Here is a 25,383-nt window from a genome sequence, read left to right as displayed (position 1 = left end):
TTTTCTTTCCTTTATGCAATTCAGAGCTCCAGAGGCACTCATTCCTCCTCAGTATCTACTATCTATCTGGTTCAACTAGAAGCATTTTTTTATTCAGGAAATACTAACATTTGGCTATAGTCTAAGTTTTGCCATCATTCACATCCTGGTGCTTTCAAAAATATATCAAGCAATGATACTCATTTTAGAAATAAATTAAAATTCAGTTATATAAAAATAATGCACCAAGTTAGAATATGATTTTTCAGAAGTGAGATCACCTGTGAAGGCTGTGGTCTTGGAGGCACTGCAGGGGGATAGGCAACAACCCCAGCCTGTTGCTGTCCTGTAAAAGATGCATCACATTTGGCCAAGATTGTTACTTTGTACATTACAGTGCTATCAAATTTTCTTAACTGTCAACATGAAGAAATGTTGCATTTTGCCCACATATAACCTGTCACATTGGGGCTCATAACTGTATTGTCACCTCCTTTCAAACTGGCAAACAGACAAAACCAGGATTAATCAGAACATGGATCTTATCCTTTCCTTTGTTCCAGCTCAAAGTACAGACATAGTCACTCTTCTGGTTTTAGTATCTTAGTCTTTTTTTTTTCCCCTCTTTATAAGCTCTTAAGATTTTCTCATACTTTGTGATCCTGAATTTAAAAGTACTGACAAGTCAGAAGTCCAATAAAACTCCTTAAGCAGAACAGGAGAAGTGACATTTAATCATTTCCTCTGAAGTCAAATACTAAATACCCATCTCTAATACATCTGATTCCAAAAAGACTCCCCTTGAAAATTTACTGGCAGATGCAATTCATTGGATGTGGGTATACAGCCAGAATATTCTTTCTTGACTTTGCTTCCCACATTCATCCAAAAAACTAGAATGCCAAAATTCAGAATTGACTTCTAAATTAGCTACTTAAGTAAAGTGCAATATAAATTTTAATACAAACAATACAATAAGAGTGACAACATTTTCAAATTTTTATGCAGAAGCAATGCTTTAAAAACCAACACTAAATTGCTCCTCTGAGAAAAAAAACATTGTCTGCTTCAGGAATACACATGCTGAAAAATAATATACACTCAGAACACGGCATATGTACCTGGGGTAACTGAAAAGGATCTGTTCATATCTAAAGACGATGACCGAGAATGAGAAGCATGAGGCCTTGGAGGGGGTGGTGGTGGTGCAGCATTATCTGGAGATGTTCCTGAATGTGATCTGCAAAACACATAAGCTTCTGTAGTGATTTTAGGTGGCTACAACAGAACTAAAAATCAAAAGTTCTTCAAAGCATGCAATTAAAAAACCAAATTTGACAGAGGTAAAAAAGCCTGATTGCCACTCATTTTCAAGATTGCCAAATTAGTTTTAAACTTCCAGTATTCTTTGATTTTACAACTGTTTTTATATTTCCATTTACTTAAATATCCCGTATCCAAATTATTCTTGTATTATCACATGTAATTTATGTTTGGGAAACCAACAGCTTGACACACATCCCAAACAATGATAGTTCAGGAACAGAGAATACTAAATATGGTAATTCCATCCAGATGGTAGTCACTATAATTTTTAAGATGTAGGCAACATCCTGTTTAGGTTAAATGGGGTAAGTTCAATTTCATAAAAGAAGAATATTGAGTTTCTGTTGGACCTGCCTCCATGTATATTGAGATCAAGAAGTATTTCAGTGTATGAGACAGCAATTCAATTCTCTGCCTGAAATTTTCCAAATCTATGTACTTGGCAGAATCTTCAGAAATTTTGAGTCATTCTTGGGTAGGATCACCATCTAGTGGATACCTGTTGCAAATTCATGGCGAACACATGCAGAAAGGATAGAAGGATAAATTACTGCAATAAGTGCCATTTAAGTGGGATTTATTGTATACGGAATTTTTGTACAATTCCTTTTAAAATGTTTGCAGAAGCTTCCTAACTAGTCTAATTTGAACAAGACAGATTTACTGAATCACTGACATGAATACAGCTGCTTTTCTATTCAACTTGTGATAAAATCTTTTCTATGACTGACCTCTGCAACATTCTTCTGTAACTACTGTTAAGATGTAAACTAGGAGAGGTAAAAGGTACCCAAATTACATGCAAAACCAGGAATTCCTGGATGTTTAAGTCCAGACAGAAAACTGAGTTATCACAACAGAAAAGTTTATTTTCTTAATATATTCTCTATGGCAATGCTTCTGTAACACTGTGTAACTCTCCGGCTGATGAAATTAGAATCTAATTATACTGACTCCTTGGGTCATCCCTCTAGCTACTACAGTAAAAAAAACCACAAGTAGAATTAAAAACAGGAGAAAGTAGTTTAAGGATAATTCTGAAGTATCATTATCTGACACAGCCTTGTCAGTTTTTGCTTATTGAAAATACAAAGAAGTAGTTTTGACTAATGGTAGGAATAAGGACAATGTCATCTCTATACAAAATTGCAATTGGTAGAAGAGATGCCAGTGGAAGGAAGTAGAAGGGTAAGTGGGACAACAAATTTCCTGTGTGCATACTGCCACAACTAACAGGTCAGGACAGAAGCTCCCTGTGCCATAACGTGGGAACTCATCAGAAAGCTTCATTCATCAGCACAAGTTCAGCAAGAGAACCCAACCCAAAGAGGAAAAGAACATGTTGAAACCATCATGTTGATAGTGCAAAAACATACATAAAAGCACAACAGAATCACATTTTCCATTAAGTAACAATGGAGGAAAGAATTTTTCAAGCTGCTGTACTGACAGGCAAATGGAAATCTTTCTTTGCTACTGAAGTCACCCTAATTATTTTTGTTTTGAGACTTACCTCTGAAACTGATTGTAAGATGGTTAATGGCGTAGCTGGTTTTAATCCTATTCAGGCAGATTTAATGGGAACAATTAGCACCAGCTAGTACAGCACATTCTCTTATGTGAAATGATGCAGTTGTTTTGTGCTTGCATAGCTTTCTTCAATCCCTTCATTTGCACTGGGCCTATGACTGCTCTTTATTTTATATAAATCCATTATTAAAAGAGATTGAATCACTGCCATGGTATTCCTAATTTGTGCTTAATTCTTCTTTTAGGCTACAGTGTTGTAACATTCTTCTCCAATAATGCCTAATGGATATTTTTAAAAATACAAAAAACTGCTTTCAAGTAACAGCATGGTCTCATGTACTTACATTCCCTTGTGTTTAAGGGGAAAGTATTAAGATTTCTGACTGAACATGGAGCTTCACATGGAGCACTCGATTGGCCAATCTCAAACAAATTTTTAGACAACTTTCCTTTTTTAATTTTCATTTTACACACAACAAAAGCAACATACATTGTCAATGCATTAGAAAACAGACTGTCTCCAGATTCCTGAGTGTTAAAGTAAGGAATCTATTTTGCCATCATTTTGTAAGCTAGTTGTCAAATAACCAGGAGCTGAGAACACGCTTCTTTAAACACCTTTTACTTATTTTTTTCAGTTGCTACTCTACTGACCGTTGCCGTGTTACAGAATTTCCAATTTGCTCTGGATCTGAAGTGTAAGAGTCCGAACTGCTGTAACCATCTGCTGGGAAAAGAAAGTACAGTTTCATATTTGCTTTGCATCATTAGCATACCCTAACAGACAGAAGTAACAAATAATTTCAAATATCCAACTTGTATTGTTAAAGAAAGGTGTATGTCCTTGTATTGCTTCCCTGTAAGGTATCATCTGGTCAAGATTCAAAGTCTTCGAGTCTGAATAATTGAAGGATGAAATACAAACCAACTCCACTCACCCAACACTATCAGTTGTTGGTTACTACTGGCATGTACTGAAGAATAAACAATGACAATAACATTGTATTTAAAATAAAAAATACCAGTTTTATAAACGATAAATTTTTAAACACTTGATTCCATCAATTCAACAACCTAGTGAACATGAGTAAGGGACATCCAAGGGAAAAAAAGCAAGGGGTAGGACATGCCTGATTTTAGATGTGCTGGAGGATTGTCACCAACCTTAGAAACGAGAAAAAGGAAAGGGTATGTACAGTACACAGATGAACGCACAGATTAAGCTACACTCGGACAAGGAAAAGAGAGCACCAAAAGGCTCTCGAACTTAGATCCTGTACACAGTAGTAGATCCACATTAAAAGACCATGCTTGCTCATTCTTTCTTTTGCAACTGCTTAGTGAAAACAGAACTCTGCTTGAAAAGTGAGCCTCAGACATGGTCAGGACACTGGTCAGAACGAAGTGTGCCACTGAAACACAGTTCACAAGAGAAGCAAAACACTGCAAGAAGGTACTTTCTAAATTCCTCCTGTATTACAAACCAATCAAAATACTTCTGGTCTAACTAATGCAAAGGACTTAAAATAACAAGTTCTTTAAACTTTATTTTTACTGAAGAAAAGTTCCCACCTTGAAGAAAACAAAAAAAAAGAATCTCAGAAACACTCCAGAGATTCATTCAGGCTACATATAATCTTGGACCTCTCTCAGTATTAGACAAGTGGACTAATCAAATCAAAATAATGCAACATGCTTTGGACACAAGAGATACTGAAAATTGAAAAGGCTATTAGAAGGAAATAAACACTTGAAAAGCTGTACTAAAAATAGAATGTAGACGTCTGTTATATTTTCTTAGTAGCTAAACCAGATAATTTTGTGGTCAACACATTTTCACACATTTTCAGAAAACATGTTGTTACATGGTTTGGAGGAAGAACAATCAAATGCTACTTAGTCAATTCCACTTCATGTACATTAAATTTTTCATTCTAGGATTAAAAGAGAAAACAGAAAGATGGAAAAGAGCTGACAAAAATGAACTTTCTTGAGCACATAGGGTAGAAAAACAACTCCAGTGACATCAGTAGAACTTTATTACTAATTCTAATGCATACTTTATATCAGAAATGTTTCTGTTCTTAGGATAAGTTTATCTCATCTTAGAGCCGCTACTGTCCAGCCAGTTTTCATTCACTGAGGGATATATGAGATCTACATTTTGTGTAATGTAAGAAATAAGATCAGAAAGCACTTTGATACTTACTAACTGTATTTCCAGCTGTAAATTTTACAGATGAACTCATTTTATTTTCTTCTGGGAGATCTGATGGTTTCACAAGTAGTGGGCTAGTAGGGTTAGCATGATCTAGATGGGAAACAAATCTAAATAAATGAACTTAATCAATCTAGCCTTTATTTCTGGTGCCAAAGCTTTACATTGGTTTTCTGCCCTTTTCTAAGTGCTGCACTTGAGACTAAAATTGGTGTATTTTAACTCAGAAATAACACTATTACAATGTAAAACTTCAATTTCTCAGCATTAAGAGCTGTGAATCTTCAGCTATTTACAAGGCCAAAGAAATGTGTTGTTGATACTATTTATTCTCTTATGCTGAAGACTCTGCATGAGTTCCATGACTTTAGGAAATACTGGCACAGAACTGTAAATTAAGATCCCTCTATTCCTCAAGAAAATGTATCAAACCACCTTGCTTATTATTGGCCAGAGTATTAAAAAAAGGCCTGCCAATGCTTCCAATAATAAATTCACTACTTCCGACCGCAGTAGAACAAGCTTTATGAATGCAGGCTATGATCTCCATGTTGAGTCTCCTTCAGTATTTAACAAGGTAACCCAGACATTCTCCTGGAGGTCCAAACCCAATTTTTATCATGATGCTCCCGAACTACTCTCCAAGTAACAATCTCCTAGAGATGGTAAAATCCTCACTGTAGCAAATGGCTGATTCAATCTCTGCACTTACCTGAACAGCAATTCTTAACTCGGAGCACCTCAGTAATGATTCTCGTTACAACTCCAGATATATTCATCTTTGGTGAAGAAACAACCTAACTATGTTCAAGGAAGTGAAGCCAACTCTAATTGTACAAAACTTCCCCAAATTAGTAGCAAGAGAAAATATCCTACCACTTCCAGTTCTTTTAAGCTCCATTTCCTGCATGTGGATTTTGCTTGGAGTCATTCTTATAGGAACTGGGTGCACAATTGCAGTGTCCTGTGGAAGAGATCACAGTTATGTTAACCTAGTTTAAATCACTCTATTAGGAGTCTCTGACACCATGTGAAATTTGGATTTTAAACAAAATTTCACAGATTTAGTTTATCTGCACAGTTCCAGGGAATTGAATATACCCATAAAACAAAAACTCCCTAAGCTGTAGTCTCTGTAATGATAACTTAGCTACTTTTAAAGGGCACTAGAATATGTTTCTATAGGTAACTTCAAGTAGGACCTGAATTTTACCAGATTTCCACCATTTCTGGCACATCAGACATCTGGTGCTTTGAGCATATCTTCAAAATAATTTTACAATTTAAATACTGACTCCTCAACTTTACTTACAATGCCTCAAAAAATAATGGCCTCTCTAAACAGTATGAGTAATGCCTGATGAAATAGGACTTCATTGTAATTTCAGGTATTTTCTGGAGTCTTTAAAATAGCAAAAATCTTCTAACCTTCAGTATAATAAGCCCTATGGAACATACCTCTAGATGGGCATTAGCCTTACACTTAGGCATTTGTCATTCAGACCAGGGGCTCCATTTAAAGTACTTTATAGACAATAATTTCCATTTGGTTTGGAGACTGACTGCAGACACCTTAAAAAAATCTCAAAACTCAGAAGTAGCCTGAAAATGCTGAGTGGCTCCTCATGGCTGTCTGAGGATTTTTTACTGTCATCTATATTCAGAATATACAAACGGGTAAGCCAATGACAGCACAAGAACACCCCCAGTTATATTCCATCCTAGAAATAACAAGAAGTTTCAAAACTACCCTTGTATCAGAATTTAATCTGTTCTGACTACTCAAGTAGATCAATTTCACTAGGTGTAATACATCTACATTGGTATTTTCTGAAACTATGTCAATGACTTTCACTACCCTTGTTGCAAACAAACTTAAAACCACTTTCTAGTCACAGCTCAAACACTCTTGTTGCAGGAAGCTTTTAGGAATAGTTACCACTTTAAAATATACTGCTTTTTTCCCCCTCTGTAATGAGATTATCATGCAAAGATCACTTCTGCTGCGGCTACTTCAGACCTCTGCTGCACTCTAATGTGCAGCTGTACAGAAGTCATGCCTCAAATAGTTAAATAGATTTTACATAATGCATTAATTTACATAATTAACCTAATTTTACATAAAACAACATGTTACCAATTTTGACCTACAAAAGGCATATTATGCTCCCCTACTAAGGGATAAATTTACTGTTTTACTCTTTCCACTTACTTTTTACCTCCAAAGCAGCTACTTTTCCAACTAAAAAAGAACTGGTCTGTGAATTTACTCTTTAGATAGTTATTAACAACTGCTCGAGAAAGCTGATTTTCTCTCCTCTTGGGAAGCAGTAGTTCCATAAATCATTTCTATGCATCACTACTGAAAATCCTAAAACAAAAAGTTTGCCTTCAGCTAAATGAAAATTTGTCATGAATTGTTCTTATTTTAATAAGGAAAACAAAGACTCTTACCCCAAAGTCTGTTACCTTAGCAAGTAACAAAGATGCTCACCATTCTTTTCTAGACTATAAGCATTTCAAGAAAAGGACTCAAGAATGTGATTGGCCAGGAAAAAATCTTGCATTCCCAGTGAATTTCTCTTTATATCTACACAGAAGCATATACTCTGTACAAGAGTTTTTCATATACCATCACTGCTCTACTTTTCAGATTATCAACATATGAAAAAATTCAAACCTCAGATTCCTGTCATTTGCTAATTATGTGTGAAAATAAATTACAGTCTTATTGTGGAAACAAGACAGTGATAGCTTGTTATTGTCAAGCATTATACACAGTAAGTAACAACTATAAACTGATTTACATTGTTTACCTCATTAAAACAAAAATACAGTATATTTAAAACAAAATCTCAGATCAAAGAAGGCTGGGTTTTGCTTTACATAGGACATTTTCACTTGTTTTGAAAGTTTGCTAAAGGTTAATTCTGAGCATGGGGAATAGTGCAGTTTGAATTCTAGCTTTCAGCATCTAGAAATGCTATTTCTACATGAACATCAGAGTTAGCTTTGACACTGGAGCTCTGAGGTATTGAAAATGTATGTATATTTATGTATTGTATCTTTTCAGAAGTGACAGGTTTAACAGTAAAAGCAGTTAAATGTGTATTATGTACACCTATAATATTTTGTTACAGAGTCACATGGACACCAACACTGTAATTAATTAAATTAAAATGGACACTCAGTGGTAATTAACAATGTAAAAATGCAGGATGAAAGCAGCAGCTAAATACTGCATTTCTAATGCATTTCAGAACTGCTTTAATGTCACATGCTGAAAAGCTTAAAACCAGCAGAACTTGAAACACTGTAGTTTATTTCTGGCTACCAAACTTGGCAAGATACTTAACTACATAATCCTTCAGAGCGCTCCTCACTGAGTAAAGCCTTAGAACACCACAGGTTTAGCTGGAGAACTACTAAAAGCCTTATTAATAAGTAACTTGGTAAAAACATTTGGAATATGAAATACCACACCCATTAAAGCCCAGTAGCTTTTTTTCACAGAAGTTGGCACTGGTTTTGTGCAAATCAGGCTCTGCAACTTGAAAAAACCAGAACAACACCGAAGACAAAATCTACAGCAGAACTGGTTTATCACAGGGCGTGGCCCTTGCATTGACTTACACATTTTTTCAAAAAAACATTATGTTTAAATTATTTGTGTATGACAGATTTTGACAGCAGTGTTGTATTAGGTCAAAATCAACAGGAAAAAAGTAATTCTTTGCAATCAGAGATTAAGCAGTACTAGAAAATTTATGTTCCGAAAATAAGCAAACAAGCTGAGAAGCCTGCCACCATTCCCCAAAATGCAGTCCATGGAATCATGCATAACAGCTAAATACAATGAATGGAAATTCAGTGTTAATAAAATTAATTTCAAACAAGCAAGCTAAGTGATTGACTTACAGGATCAGCTGGTGCAATGTTAGAATCAAATTGGGTCAGAGTTTGTGAGCTTGAAGAGCGTTCGCTAAATGTCTCCCACTGCTGAACAGACAGAGGAGAGAAGTCAGCATGATGAGGAAGATGGGAGTAAAAGATCACTGAGGAGATTTAGCATAGTAGTTCAGAGGTTGCACTGGAAAGTACTGTATTTGCACAGGAGAGTACGTCACTTGGGAGGCACACTAATATATATTAAGCATTTCTATTTCAGTCTGAGATTGTTTCGGAACCAAGTTTGTTATCTGTCAATATTAATCTTTACATTCAGATTTTCTAATGAAGATACAGGTGCACAGGCAACCCAGAAGTACCTTCAGAGTTCATGGTTGCCAATGAACACCATACAAGGAAAAGAACTGGTTAAGCTGTTCGTATACTTTATTATACTTATTATATTTTTACTTTTGTTCGTATAAAAATCAGAGACACATTGTGTGCATTTGTAGTCATAAAATCCACAGAAAGGTTCCTCAGCTTTGTTGCTGCCAAGTTTCAAACATATTTGGTAAATGCTGATTTTCTTACAAAATCCCAGACAAATGAACAGTGAGCAGAGTACTCCAATCACACCAGTTTAGCTTGCCAGTGCAACCCCCAAGAAGTGATTCTAAGCTGTAAAAGAGCATTTTCACAAGTCTAAATCACTGACAAGGCAAAGAATTAAATTCAAACATACTGTTGTGATTGCTAAGAGCAAATAAGTCAATTTCTGAACAATTTTATAAGATATGGGCATGCTGTATCAATACATGGCTGTCAAGAATCCTCATGCAAACTGAGTCAAGTTACAGCCACAAGTGGATCAACAAAGCACCAAAATACATTAAATTAGTCTGTGATCTGGAAACCAGATTAAAAATCACACCAGGAATGCTGAACTTGTTATATTTTGGCAAAATAACAAGTAAATATCAAGCATGTTTTAAACACTACAAATACATGTTTCAAAAACTAAAAAAAAAAAAAAATTTAGCGCTCATAAAATTTGACAAAAGTTATGTTAGTTTAGCTGTGGAAACTACTTGGGTGTTTGACTCTACGACCCTTGTGGGTCCTTTCCAACTCAGAATATTCTGTGTGTGATATTCTTGTCCCATCTCTATAGGTAAATAAATCTAAATGATTCCAGAAGATATAGGACAAACTATATGGTGTTAGCCAACCTAATCTCATGTTCTCCTCTACACCAAACTATATTCACTGAAAAGCCTGTATGTGAACCAAGTATAAAACAGTTATTTCAGAAATAACTTCTTAAGGAAATTCCCAAATAACTGTTTACAATCAGATGAAATTCAGAAAAATATTAACTAAATTTGTAAGTGCTGTCGTGTGGTAAAAATTCTTGTAGAAAAAGAGCCTTATCTCCTCATTTCAAACTTTAAATTAGGGCAAAGATTATGGAATTATTCATATGGGCGCAGGTATTTTTTCTGGTTGTTTTTTCTTGTTGTGGTTTTCTCTTGGTTTGAAGTTTTTGTTTGTTTGTATTTAACACAGAAAACTATCCTCTTCATGGACAGAATCTAACAAAACCTTTTTAGTAAGGATTCCAAACTGCTCTGTCCCTGTTTAATACTCCCCATATTAAACAGTTCATCTCTGTGTCACTCCCTCCTTCATGAAGGGGCAGCATTGCAAGTAGTTTGGAGATACACAAATCTGTTAGTGAGCCAGTTTTTACTAAGTCAGAAATTTAATGGCCAAGTTCTGACAGCCTTTCTCCTGATTTGGCCTCTTGCATTTGCACAGTTGCTCATTTTCATGAAACGTATTAATATTTATTTTAGGTCTACCACTACCCTTTTAAACTTGATTTGGCTAGTGGCTTCACAGTTACTACTGAGACTGGCAAACAGACCATTTGATTACAGAACTATTGTTAATTTTTTAAAAATTCCATAGGGCATACAGCACTTACATTATAGTTAAGATATATGGCAGAATATTATTTGTTACAGATGGATGCTTAATCTATTTTACTGTACTGCTCTGAAGCCAAACTGCAGGTACCTTTATTACTTGTCCTTGGGCTCCCTAGCTGGACACAGACAGATAAACACCAACTGACTGCTCTAGGAAATATGCTGTTGTGCTCCATCCTGAAATACTACCAGAAGCCAGCTACTGCTAATTCCCTTGTTAAAAGAAAGCTAGATATATTAAGAATCTACTGGACTGCATCTCAAACTCTGCAAAATTTAAAAGCATTGACAGGGTAAAACTCATGCTAGCTAAAGCTAAAGTATGTCTTCTACCACTGCAAAAATGTTTTTAAATTACTTTCAAAAGGTTAATTACAGGAAACTAAAACTCACAGCAACCTGAACTATTATGAGCAGAACATCAAGACATTTGAAACATGGTGTAATAGTTGTGAACTTAAAAGCAGATCTCCTTATCTGTGTTAAAGCTAATATGACGGCTGCATGACACTAGACAGTTCTCAACAAAAAAATTGCGTAGGCTTTTCAATTATTTTAAGCTTCCAGAACTAAGTGCTCAGCCTTGAGAACTGGATGGAAAGGATGTCTGAAGTGAGAAAGAAGTGATGAGTGAAGAGATGAGAATGTGAAGCACATAGTAATCAAAGTTAGGTAGATTTTCATGGTGCTCTTTATTCTGAAGTTTTAAAGTGATGCCTTGGTCTTTACTTGGGAGCCTCCAGTAACTCAGCCTGGCAACTGCATTCTATAAATCAACTATGAGCTAGCAAGAACAGACTAACCAACAGTTTTGAGACTAACAGGATGAGACTGCCTGGAATGACAGATAATCAAAAGATGCAGAGATTTTAGAAACAATTCATTTGTTGATGACACTTATAAGAGGTTGAAAGAGGAAACAATTAGACTGGTGCCTGCAGCAATACCAGAAATTTTTTCATGGAATTAAAACCTTGAGGACTTTGACCTGACTCATGCTGAAAAGAAAATGCTGAGAAGAAAGAAATGTGCACAGCAACACATCTGAAAAATCAGAAATTCCTTTGTGTTAGAACAAAAAACTAAACATTTAGTTCAACTCTTATTTTAGTATAGTTAGTATCCAGTAGTATAGTACTGTGAGAACTTTTTGAAACCTCTTAAGTTTTAGCAGACTTTCAAAAAGAAAATACCACCTTATCTATGTGAATGGATAGTCAGTTTCATAAGACAAGATTCTGGCTGACAGAATTGTAATTCACATTTTTCCACTAGTGGAATTATCCTATTCAACTGTTTGAGTTGCATTAGACACTGAAGGAATCTGTTCAATTATCATGCAGGTTACCAAATGATTAGCTTAGTAAATCTTTACTGAAAACACAAGGGAATGTATCTGTGCAAATTTTAATGCAGATGCAGACATTTACAGCTTTTTAGCAACAACGGAATGAATATCTGCTCCACCTTCCTCTTAAAACATAGCTTCCTACCAGCAGTCTTGAGTCACTTGGTCAAACAGGACAACTAAGAATCACTAAATAATTTCCAACATTTTTTTATTTGGTAAGGATGTGACTATAAGGCTAGCATTTGCCCTTACGAGGAACAGCAGACTTTATAAAATCCTTCCCTCCTGAGAACTAAAGGAAGCTTCCCCTGCTCCTAGCTTTAATCCTAAAAATGTGCTTATTTTCCGCTTCATGCTGACTTTCCTTTTGTTTGTCTAAATCTTCTACTACCAATTTTCTATTCACTTGAAGTCTAATGAAGAAAGAAAAAAATCCACAAAAAGCTCTTTTAATAGAAGGTAAGACTCAGCTACTGACAGAACTATCTTACATGTTAAAACAAGTTTTCAATTTCTACTGAGTCCCAGATAATCAAAAATAGTTTTCAAAAAAAAATTTCATTACTTTTTCCTCCCTCATAATGAAAAGTAAGCCTACATCATCTTTGTATATGGCTGCAGTCAGAAACTCATTGGAGGATCTGAAGTAGCTCTTAGAATAAAACATGGGTTTATTCTAAGTCAGAGGCAAAAATGTTAAAACGGAGCAACAAGTAAAATCTAGAACTCAATCCCTTACAGGCCTTTTAAGCAATGGACATTTGTAGGGAAAAAATAATATACAAAATACTGTTTGCTAACTTTCAAATTCTGACGAAATACAGCATTACTACAGAAGACCGCTTACATAGCAAATATGTATGCTTAAGGGTGATGAAGCAGAAGTACATAACAGTAACAATTTAAGGTTTAAATAAATTTAGCCAGTGGCTGGATTCAGACTCAACTCTGAGTCTCTGCTTCTGAAACAAACCCAGGGCTATGAATTCTCTATATTACTGGTGATATTTCAGGCTAAAATCACTTCCAGAAATAAGTCTCAATGTCCAGATCTGTCAGAAACTTATTCTGTAGTTTAGCAGAAGTGTTTGCTAAGAAACTTCTTCAGAGGTAACAAAAACCCCAACCAAAAACCTGCCCTAAATGAAAAAAAATCAGGAATTAATTCAGCTTTTCCAAAACAGGCTATGAGATAATTTTGTGATTAATATAAAGCTTAATCACCATTAATGACAACGTTTTAAATAGTACCTCATCTCACAACGAGACAGAAAAATAAGAATGAAAATAATTTTTTTACATTTTAACAGAAAACCTTCTTGTGTCTATTGTCCTGCTGTTTCATGATTTGTGATCAACAATTCACTTACGACAAATTATGGATGCATATGAAATTTAGTTATTGACTGGCAATGAAATAACTCTTAGATAAAAGTGCTAACCTCACTGCTCTGATTCAATTCTGGCCAGGTCTGGTTTAGCGATGGCATTGATGGAGACTTGCTTGGAGGTGCTTCTGCTGGAGAGCTGGAGTAACCTACCTCACCAGTCTGTTCCCCAACTTCTGAAACGACAGGAATCACTATAAACAAAAATCATAAATTGCATTCAGTTTATTTTTAGAAGAGTTGCTCACATCTCATGGAAAGTGCAAAGTACCCTTTGTTTTCATCTTTTTCAAGTAAATACTTAGCAGCAGACAAAACCCAAAAAACTCAACAACTCTGAATAAGTTCAATACCCCGTTTATCAGGTACTACTCTTATTTTAAGGACGTTTCTGAAAATTAGACTTTGAAGATTACTCTGTACCATGCTATCTCCCAGCACTTCAGCTTTTAAATAGCTTTTTCAGATTTTGATTACATATAGAATTAAACAGTTTTTCTTACAGTATGAGAAAATAACTTCTATTTCGTTAATGGATGTTTATTACATCATATGTAAATATGTATTACATCATATGCACTGAGCATTTCATGTTACAGAACAAAATACTTCCTTGCATGAAAGTTCAGAGCAAAACCAGTATCTCAATGAAAACACACACAAAAAAAATTGAAAACACATTAGGAAAACCATTCCCTTAGATTAGTCCCCAAAGAATATTAGTTTCAAGCCTCCTTACTAGAACAATGGTGTTTCCATTCACATTTTGCAAGCTGAGTAAATCTAGTAGCTGTCACATTGCCCTTACTAAATGGTCCTTTGGCACTGTTTAGTTTTCTTTCAAAGTAAATCTGAACAGCAGATTAAGCATTCTGCCTAACACAGCAAAATCCTGCTTACAATGTCTCCTATTCTAGATAGCACAATGCAAGCTAAAGCAAGGCATTGAGAGCCTCAAAAAACCTGAAAGTTCCAATTACAACTGTTCAGAGTATAAGTAACATGAACAGCTGAAAGAGTGACTGATAAGTAGCTAGACATATCAACATGATATCAGCAGTACACAGAATTAAAACTCTGAACAAGACAGAATACTAAACAAGAAAAAACTGGTTTAATTAAATTATCATTAAAAAGGACTGCTTCATGGGTATGTGATTGAAGATGACTGCCACAAGATGATGTTGTACCAAAAGTTAATTGAAATGTACAAAATGGATTGGTTTCAGGTTCCTAAAGAGCTGAACTCTGCAGCCTTCTCTTCTGCTAAGACAACATTCTGCCTGGCAATCTTCATTCAGAAGAAGTTAATAACAAATCCAATGCCAAATTGAACTGAAAACCGTTGAATACTTGAACAGTCAGTGGTGACCACCTGTACCTCTGAGAAGTAACAACCCATTATTGTCTCCAGACAGCAACAGGCACAGCCAAAACACTGAAGAGAAATTAATTGTGCCACCTTGAGGTCAGGGGCAACTGAGGTGCTACTAACAAGAAAAAAGCCACACAGAAAACATAACTCATCAGAATCTCAAAAGTCATGTAAACTTCCTTTAAATAGCCAGACATGAGGCTGTTTCTGTAATGTTTCCAAAATTATGCCCAGCACCTAGCATCTTGTACTGCTTTCCTCTAGGGAAAGCAATAAAAATAGGTTACATCAAGGTGTCATAAAGTCACCCAAGTAATCAAGCTAACATGCTGTGGTCATTGTACACATAATAACATTCTAAGCCCAAAATATTATCCGTGGCAATATTTTGGAAATACATATTGCATGTTAATTGCTCTGAAGTGTAATAAGAATAAAAATTTTCTATTAAGTTAAAAACCTCAAAATTCTCATTTCACTGACAGTACTCTAGCTAACTGAACTAAAAGTCAAAAGATAAGGCTGAAAGTTGTTGTGGATAGACTACACAGCTGCCTGTAATTCAAAGAATTCTGCAAATACCTCCACAAAACATGCATAAGACATTCCATGGAAAATTTTAAGGGTTAAATTAATTGTGTAAGACATAAGGCATGGCAGATTCTTTTTCTTACAAAGAAATGGCATTGTGGCAGCAAGCCAAACAAAAATTCACAGAAGAGCAAAACTTGCTTTTCAGCTTTTGTAAAGGTTGGTAGCTTTTATTAACAGAGATGAAATTGAGTTCAAAGGAATTACAATTCTGTAGAGATGTACTGCTGTACTAGGAAAATAACCAACTGTACAAATACTTAATAATACAGTAAGTCTGTGCCATGTGAGAGAAATACGTATCTCTAGTCATGAAACCAGATGTAAAGCAAGACCACATCTCAAACAGGTTTGGAACACCTGCAGCTCGTCACATACTGGATTCACAGGGGCTGATGAGGGAGAGGCTGCCAGAGCAGCTCACAAGACTTCTTCCTCTCCAGTCTGAACACAGCCAGAGGGGGCAGAGAGCCCTCTGTTACTCCTCCTTCTGCTGGCCACTAGTTCAAAAGTCAAAATGGAAAAAAGCAGCACTTTTCAAGTGCAGAGGAATAGTGCAGAAGATTAATGGGAAACTTTCTAACAAAGGAACAGGATTAATAATGGCGCTGTTAACACTTTTGAAATAAAGTTTCCTATCTTGCACATTGTTTTCAAAGACATCCAAGCAATTCATCTTCTTCAACAGTTTGACTGCACATTATTCATATTGAGGCATGTCAGCAGAAGATCATCAACCATTTCTTTCTTTGACGAAGTTTTATCCCGTGCAAAAAGTGCACTCAAAAAGACACTCTGGTGTCACACTTTATAGCTTCTATTTCTAAGACAACTGTTGGAAGAAAGCTTTATTGAAATACAACTTTTACAGGAACTAAAAAGAAATACTATTACCAAAATTTAACTGGTTCATCTTTCCAGGCTGATTGACAGTCCTTAAGATAAACTCATATAATTCAGCATGTCCAATAGACAGACCTATCACTAACTTTCAAATTAATAAATGTATACTGGAGATTTAGACTATTGTAACTAAACATAAAACTATAGCCACATCAATAACTTAGTCTAAGGTATTTTATTCAACATAGAAGTTTTGGTGAAAAATCATATGTGCTAGAGAAGATTAGCTATTTCCAATGCTGTTGACCAAATAATATATAAATAAAATAAAGCTATTTGGATAAAACCCCACAAGTTTGCAAGAACTTTAATTTTTCCATTGTAGCTCTTAATAACTGCAGAATAAAGTATCAATCAGATTTTCATATTTTCTAAGCATGGCTTACATAGCAAGGTAACCTTTTAACATTCACTAGAACAGAGCAACTTCCCTTTAATACTAGAGGGAAAAACTTTTAAAAGCAGTTTTCCCTCAAGTTGAAAGACCACTTTGTACCTCATGAAAATAAGTCAGAAGTTTTATATGAACAAAGTTGCCTGTAAAGTGAGAACAGTAAACATACACATAACACCTTTTGGTTTAGTGTCTGATGTATAAAGTTTCCAGACAACTTCAGCTGAAATCTACTACCAATAAAGGTAATAGAAGATCAAGTACAAATACAGTGGTTGGGTGCGGAGTTTTTGGGGTTTTTTTGGTGCTTTTTTTCCTAGTAACAATGGTTTATACAAATAAATGTTATTTCATTTACTACCAAGATTTTTGCTTGATCTCTACTTTAACACAAAAATAGAATGGGAAGGTTTTAGACATTTGCTAGGTATTAGACCAATTAACTGCAGCTATTTCTTATGAATATCTTCATCATAGCAAAATGAATACTGAAAACACTTCAGTGGCAGCTCTTGGAAGAGGAAACCTACTCCCACAAAAAATGGTTTCATTATTAAAGGACAGATAAGAAATACAGTATCTAGTTTAAGAACTCATCAATAATTTTGAGATTAAAATCTTTGACAACCTACACACACAGTATGAAGAATACTTGCAAGTATTTAGTGAATAGATATAAAATTCTAGCAAATCATAGTACCTGTACACCACTTTTACGTGGAACAGTAGTTTGTTTTTCAGTTATAGGACTGAGTTTTTGGCGCATATTAACAAGCAGAACTCACACATCCAGCGGTTTTTCTGGGAGTACCCAATGGTAAAGGACAATGTGCAGAACAACTAGGTGCCAACACAATGAAGGATAAATCTGCTTTCAAGTCAGGAGTTGAATTTAAAAAAAAAAGTCTATGGTACTGATCCTGCACTTTTAAAGACCTATCCTGCCCTTAGCACTGAATCTGGGAATATTTTCTAAGTGCCTTCGAGACTTAGAAACTCATGCTGTATTTTCACAAATGAGGGTGAACAGAAAGCATATTCATTTGAAAGCGAGTCTAAAGTACAGCTGGATTGGGAAATTGGAATAAAATAGCTGGTCATGAATAAAATCCATACTGTGACAATTTTGTTTTCCTTAACCTTTAAAGGACACAGTCAGTATTTCCAAATGTAATAGTGTATGTGTACTTTTCCTAAATAACTGCCCTCTACAGAAATATGTACATGCTCAAATTAGCTTTGAGCACTAAGACTTCTAAAAACTGCACAATGCTTTACTTCGTATTGACAAATGCTTTCTGCTCATACAAACAAATATCTGCTGATATAATGTAACAATTAGACCACAATCTTAAAATACTGATATTTGTGTTGAACCCGTATCTTACCCGTTGAGTCTTCCAAATCAATCAGTTTGGGCATTAAACTTTCAGGTAACTTTTCTGGCAAATCATACCCATTCTTCCTAGCAACTACCAGATGAAATGCAGCACAGAACTCGTCCAATGTCAGTGCACCATCTTTATCAAAATCTGACAGCTCCCTATGGAGGAAAACTTGGTATAAATAAAATTTCTAAAGGTATTTTATTTCCAAAAGACAGGCTTCTGTTTTGCTACTTGGATGAGCAAAGTTTATCATTCACTTTATCCTACTAAACACTCCATATTAGCACTACATGCTTTACTCTTCAAGATGATGAGCCTTCATTAGTAAGAGTTTACAGATCATTTAAAGTGAATTTTATTTCTCACTGTTTTTAACCCATTTAAGACAGCACTACACAATATGATTGGCCTCAGATTTTTGGCAAAGTATACTACTGAAATTATAGCGCTAAGGCAACAGGATTTATTTTAAATGGGAAAAATACCTGAAACAGAAATCATTACACTGAAAGGAAGATAGCACCTGCTGAGGTAAGCCATGTAATGATAGCATGCAATGATGCAGTACAAATTCCAGAATACAATGAAATAGAAGATTTGCACAAACTCAAAGCTGAATTTGTCATCGTGTAACACAAATTGTATTTAAAAATATGTGAATGTGTTTATTTTATTTAAATTTACTTAGACATAAATGAATAAATAATTATAGATAAGGAATTAATTATTTAAATTTGAATGCATTTTTGACAATAAAAAACTCAAATTGCTTCTAACTGAAGAGTTTTAAATTTTCTCGAAGTGCCTTGTAAATAGTACCAGCCCAGACCCATTAAAACCCACTAAAGCAATACTGGCATAAATATGAGCAGGACTGAACATACTAATGTGGTAGTGAAGTTTTACTTAACCTTTCTAGCAAGTAATTATTAGATGTCTACGAAGTAGCTGTCATCCTTCTAAACAGTTACCATTAATAATTATTTTAAATAATCATCACACTTACCAAATATGAGAAAGTTCAAGAATAGGTAGTTTTGACTTAGTGAAAAATTCTTTAGCTGCAGATCCTGAAAAATGGCAACAATCTTTTTTAATATTTAAGGTAAGTGAAATCATTAGAAGACTCAGACTTACTGTAAAAGTGAGGAGTTATTTAGCAAAGGTTCTGGGGAAAATGGCACTAATTACTAGGGTTAAATGAAGGAAAAAGGTAAATCAGTTTCTAGTCTTTCTTGAATTACACTGAACTATAATACACTATCATCAGCAAAATGCAGAGCTTCCTTCAAAATAGTATGCAAGTCTAAGTACAAAACTAAGTCTTTGTAACAGAACTGATGCACCCACAATTATATTTTGTAAAGAATAACTTACCTGGTATAAATCCATTTAGATCAGGTTGAATGGTTTTAAACTGATTAACATAATACTGCCTTTGTTCATCAGTTATTTTCCAGGGGTCATCATAACTACTTGATTGCCTACGAATTTCATTTGCTGTTGTAGCTGATGCTACAGTTCGTACTGTTGTCTGGTCCTGAAATGAAATATTTTTCTTCAGTATTATCTACCTAAAATGCTTCTACGAATTCTCAACTTCTTGCCTTCAAAATATAAAGCATAGTTAAATCTCACAGTAGTTTAAAAACTGCAGGAAGCCATTGGCAGATTGCATCTCCAGGATAATGACAGGGTATTTTTGCACACTGATACATATGGAATGACTGCAGGTATGTAAGCAGAAAAAAAAAGTATGGCTCATGTGCATAAAAAGCTAAATACAAATGTTTTAAAGTCATAATTGTTGACATTTTTAAAATTAGTAGCTTTCATTTAATCATTCCAAATTAAGGCAACTCAATGAAACAAATATCTGTGGGGCAAATAGCACTGAATAGACTACAGCACAGATACACAGTAAACATCTGCAATGAAAATTATGAAGGAAAAAAAACAAGGATTGCAACATCGATCTGAATGAAGCAAATCAAATACCAATAAAGTGTCACACCTGGACAGAAGCAGGATGCATGGCTAAAAGAGCACTGGTTGGTGGGGTATCTGCAAAACTGACCCAATTTTCTTGATGGGGTGGTGGTGAATGGCCAGACCATATGGGATCACTAGAAGTAGATGAGCCTGAAAGTAGAAGAAACATTTCCTTTTCAAAAGACAGTCTTGAAAACTGAGAAAGAACTATGGATATGGAAATATCTCCTGTAAGGGAGATATGGTCTAGAATCATGAGAAAAATGAAAACCAAATTGCACCAAGGTGACAAAGTTAATCTCCTGACATCTCACTCCTGTAGATTTTTACATTAGGTTAGCTTCAATCTGCACTAAAAAGACAGAATTGAGGAATGTGCTTATTGCAACACATGGAAAATGTAAACTGGCTTCTACCCATTTAATGGGTTTTGAATGAGTTAATAAACACTCCACATTTTCTTTTAATTGAAATGAGCAATGCTTATATGGACAAATACTATTTGAAAGTGGCACACAAAACTAGCATTCGACTTCGTTGTCATTGTTGAACTTTTTTCTATGTTTTAGTCTGCCATTCAACGAACAAAGTCTTGGGAATTCCTTTTAAGAATCGGGATTTTGGCACAGATAATCCTTTTCCTCTACATCATTTCTGCACTAACTTAACTCAGTTGCTAAAAACAGGCCAAGAATAATAAAAAGCATCCATACAGAATGCTAATATCTGCTATGTATTAACTATTTGGAGCACAACAGAGATTCACCCAGTGCCCTGCTATAATCTACTTCTGAAGTACTGCCAGCGTTCAATGTCTTATTATTAAAATAACAATGAAGCAACTACAGAAAGATATGGCCATCCACTGCTCTACATACAAAAACATCAAGATTCTTTAAAATTGCAGTTGCAAATTAAAAATTTAAGGAACTCTCAGATCAGAGAGAAAACAAACCATTTAGAACAAGTCTAGAAGAATCCCAGGACTCCATTCTACTCCTCGTTTCCTGAAAGAAATGCTGAACTCCTTAAATCTAAACAACATTTGTGAAACTGATGAATCTACTCTTCTTGCACAATTAAATGCTTTCTCTTGAAGTATGCCAAATAAAGTCATACTTAAATAAGAATTTCTGCCTTGTATGTAGAAATAGACTTCCTTTTAGAAGACAAGTCAGCTTCTTGTGAGTTTCTGTAAGCCCTCCACACAAGAAATAGGACACTGATGTCATAAATTTAATCCTGCTAGTAAGATTTACTTTCAAGCAATAAACACCAAGAATTTCTTGTCATGATGCTGACACACATCAACCATTTCAGGTTCTTGAAGGCTTTATGAAACTACACTGCAATAAACAGAATGAAGGAAATCTGAGAATCTGTGAGGCACGCTGAGGACTAACATCTTAAGTGACAGTATAATTGTTAGTATACAGTGCTGCTATCTAGTATCTTGCAACATGCAATTACTCTTTCATTCCATAAATGAAAAGTAATAAGAAAAATGCTTAGAACCGCTTTATCTTTGCTCTTTTCCTACATACAATAGTCATAATTGTGCAGAACACATTTAATCTTGCATTACATTGAGTAAAAGGTAGTATTTGCAGGAGGAGAATTTAATCAAATTATTTTTTCATGGGAGATTTTTTCTTTTTAAGTTAGCTTGAATATGATAAAAAGGCACTATTAACTATTCCTTTTGCCCAAATTCATCCTCCACTTTTGGAATCTCCTGATGTGGCCTGGAGCTTCTAGTGACTTTATCCAAAAGCGCTGAGAATAAAGGTAATGCATCAGACTATGCTTTATTTGCTTTGAGGCTCTTCTTCAGTAGTTCATCTCTCAAACACTAGCTCAGTCTCTTTCCACCTTGTGTCTTTCAGGACTAACAGACAGTCAGACACAGACAAGACCTTCCCATCAGTCCTATCGATATGCCACACTCAAATTTATTTTTGATACATTGGCTTTCCCCTTCTCTGCCTCTCAGACACTGACATTACCACCACTAATCTTATATATATTTACTCCTCCTTCACTTCTCCCAACAACTGGTCTTGGTACAGTTCAATTCATATCCCACTTAGCACAGTATCTGTTCCAAAGCAGTACTTTGACAGCAATGGAGATGCCAGCAGCACCAAACTGTGACACCTTCAGAGTACTTTACAAGTATTGAAAGAACTGTTTCCTTTCTTCCCTGTGCAAATAATGCCAGCAAGAACATTCTTGCTTTACTGTTCCTGTTATTTACTCTCCAATGCAATGTTTTAGGACACAGAATGGAATGGCTGGAGAACCTGGAGAACACTGGAGAAAGATTACTAGTAACCATAGAGACCTGGATCTACACACATACTCATGGACTACCACCAGCCAGTAACTCAATTTGACAAAACCAAACTGGAAACAGAGAGGTGGAAGAGAAATTGGAATTTCTCTGGGTCACAGAGAAGACTCAAAACCATTGATCTATTTTTATCTTATGATTTGTAACCCAGTGAAGAAAGCCTTCAATGGTCTCTGTGCATCTTCATCAGTGGAAACACCTGTAACACCACTTTGAATGGAGAAGAGGCCTAAGACCAATTATGAGATTTGAACAAGCTGGTGAAGTTTAATGCTCTAGGTTTAGTACGAAGGCCTAACAAATTCCTGTAGCTGCTCTATATCTTCCTATAGCTTGAATATCTTACTAACACATTAATAACTGATGGAAAATGATCTCATTTCCTTTGGAATAAAAGTTGCCCCCTTTGAGATATAAACGGAAGTGTAACAAATGTTCTGTCTAGTTAACACATACTTTTGAATAATGAGATAAAAATGGGTTTACTAGAACTACATTTTCAACTAACTCTGTAAACTAAGAAGAGCTCTCCTTATCATCAGTCGGTGTTGAAACAAAACCAGAAGCTGAATACAATTCTGACAATAAGATAAAATGCTGGAGAGCTCTTATGCCCAGGTAAGAGTAATACATAGCTTGTAACAAGGCCCTTTATCATCAGTTATTGAAGCATTAACTAGGGGACAAAGGACTATTCAGTCCCCTGCAAGCCTGGTAAATATCTTAAGGCCCTAAAGATGCAAGGGAACATATAGCACAGTAGACATGTTTCCCTCCTATCCCTGAAGCATTCACAAACTGCTACAAAATCCCTCCCAAAGAGAAAAGAAACAAGTGTGGCTTAGGGCTGCAATTCCTCATACATATTCAGATATCAACACAGAACTCTGATGTCATGCCAAAGAAAGCTAACAAATGTCCTAGGACAGAACAGAAGATCTGAGATTTTTTTTTTTCATTTGTTTCATTATTATTACTTCATTGATTTTTTGAATACTACCAACATAAATATTCTGCTTTGCATCTAGTCCCAACAGACTACATGGTAATAAAAAATAATTTTCACATTCTGACATGCCACTCAACTATCATTTGAAGTAGGGAAGGGTTCTTTCTCCCACGTTTGTCAACATCAGCAACATTCTAGCAGCTGGAGCTGTAGTGCAAAATGAGGTGACAAGGTAGAAGTATGGACTATTAGTTTTTGCTCTCTTATAACCATAGGAACAGGAAGCTCACATCTCGCATACAATTCTGCTTCCTACAAGGTGTTAAGTCGTCCGGTGGATTATTCTGTGAAGATTTTTCCACATTGGAAATGCAAGCCAGAGTAGGGACATAAAGCTGTTAAAAAATCATGGTGTTAATCTTAAACTGCTAAATCAGAGGCACCTGGAGGACCTGAGAGACTCAGGTTTTAACAGACTTGACTCTGACATTTCAGGATGAGACCTGAGCTAACTATAAATATTCTACACAGGTAATCAATGTCTGTCACCGAACTTTAATTCCTGATATTAAGGTAAAATAGATGCACCCTTTGGGGCTCTCTCTACAAAAATTCTTGAAGAGAGATGGTAACAAGCCTTGGCTTCTGATTTCAGGTTTGTAAGCATACTGAGCTAGTTGTCACAGTGCCTCAGAAACCAGTAATATATGAAGCATCATTAACACTATCCCAACTGAATTACTGGACAACATAGTGATGAAGAATTGTAAAATCCAAATTCTTTTGCTCTGTTACCATGAAAACAGGCTTTCTTTCTTAAGAAATTGATAACTACAGCTGTAAGTTATGCTTTAGATTTCCAATGCAAGACAAGATTTTTAAAATCTTGTGTAAGATTTTTAAAACCAACAATTGAGTTATTATCTAATAATTATTCTACAGCCCAATTTAGCAGAGAAAGCACTGTTTAACTTTGTTCATAGTGGGAGTATGAGGATGCAATGGAACATTTACTATGCATAAGTCAGAATCTTCCTGTTTAAATACATCTTTCTCCAACAAAAAAATTAAATTTGAGATTTGATTTTTGCCCTTCTGGTTTAAGGCAACATGCTGTTTATTATCTGACCCTCCAGAAACATTTTCACACTTGAGGTTTCATGATTACAGTTGACAGCCTCATTAGATGAAATAATGTTTGAGAACAAAGTGAAATACAAGCAGAGAGACCTGGGTTCTCATTTTTCTTGGATCACAAGTGAAATGGCACAGTCCGACTGAAACTATAACACTTCACCTGGTTTCTCAAAAACATCTTGCACTGGAATCAAGATGAGTTTGTACTGCTGATTTTAAGAAAACTAACCAACAGCCTGTCTGGTTTTATCTAAATGTCATGAGAACATAATTTGCTATAAACACTGTCCTTGAAATGTAGGATCAAGAGAGGGGAAAAAAAATATGAACTGCCTACAACAGCTCAAATTCAAAGCAATAATTAATGATCTGCAGTGCAAAAGGATCATCCACAGTAAATTATGATGACAATTTTTCTTAAACTAATATATGAAAAACCACTTTATCTTTAGCATTGCCAGAACAGACAATCCTTCTATAATAGCATCTTCAAATTACTTTAAATAAACTATGAATGTGTTCCAGTATGGAATGTAAAATTGGGGAATACTGAGCTTGTTCAGAAATATGCTCAGACAATATCTAAGAAATTAACCCATTAAACATCACAGGGAAACCATTACCAAA

At 35.3% G+C, this 25,383-nt stretch overlaps 1 protein-coding gene across 3 annotated transcripts in view; it reads right to left on the bottom strand.

Annotated features, from left to right (window-relative positions):
* REPS1 (RALBP1 associated Eps domain containing 1) overlaps positions 1-25,383 on the bottom strand; it is a 45,639-nt gene that overhangs the window by 6,225 nt on the left and 14,031 nt on the right. Inside the window, exons 4-14 of one of the 3 annotated variants that reach the window (XM_042016265.1) lie at positions 20,340-20,467; positions 19,703-19,865; positions 19,332-19,395; positions 18,326-18,480; positions 13,729-13,868; positions 8,972-9,052; positions 5,930-6,017; positions 5,045-5,146; positions 3,490-3,562; positions 1,101-1,219; positions 261-325 (exon numbers count right to left, since the gene is read on the bottom strand). In XM_042016265.1, coding sequence (XP_041872199.1) covers positions 261-325; positions 1,101-1,219; positions 3,490-3,562; positions 5,045-5,146; positions 5,930-6,017; positions 8,972-9,052; positions 13,729-13,868; positions 18,326-18,480; positions 19,332-19,395; positions 19,703-19,865; positions 20,340-20,467 — 1,178 coding nt within the window. The remainder of the gene's footprint in view (positions 1-260; positions 326-1,100; positions 1,220-3,489; positions 3,563-5,044; positions 5,147-5,929; positions 6,018-8,971; positions 9,053-13,728; positions 13,869-18,325; positions 18,481-19,331; positions 19,396-19,702; positions 19,866-20,339; positions 20,468-25,383) is intronic. The other 2 variants (XM_042016267.1, XM_042016266.1) reach the window with 2 other exon arrangements.

Source organism: Corvus kubaryi, unplaced genomic scaffold (assembly GCF_017639235.1).
Source record: "Corvus kubaryi isolate FWS band 111438036 unplaced genomic scaffold, C.kubaryi_AGA036_p1.0 split3-73, whole genome shotgun sequence".
Classification (NCBI taxonomy): Eukaryota; Metazoa; Chordata; class Aves; order Passeriformes; family Corvidae; genus Corvus; species Corvus kubaryi.
This window is presented reverse-complemented; position numbering and strand designations above follow the sequence as displayed.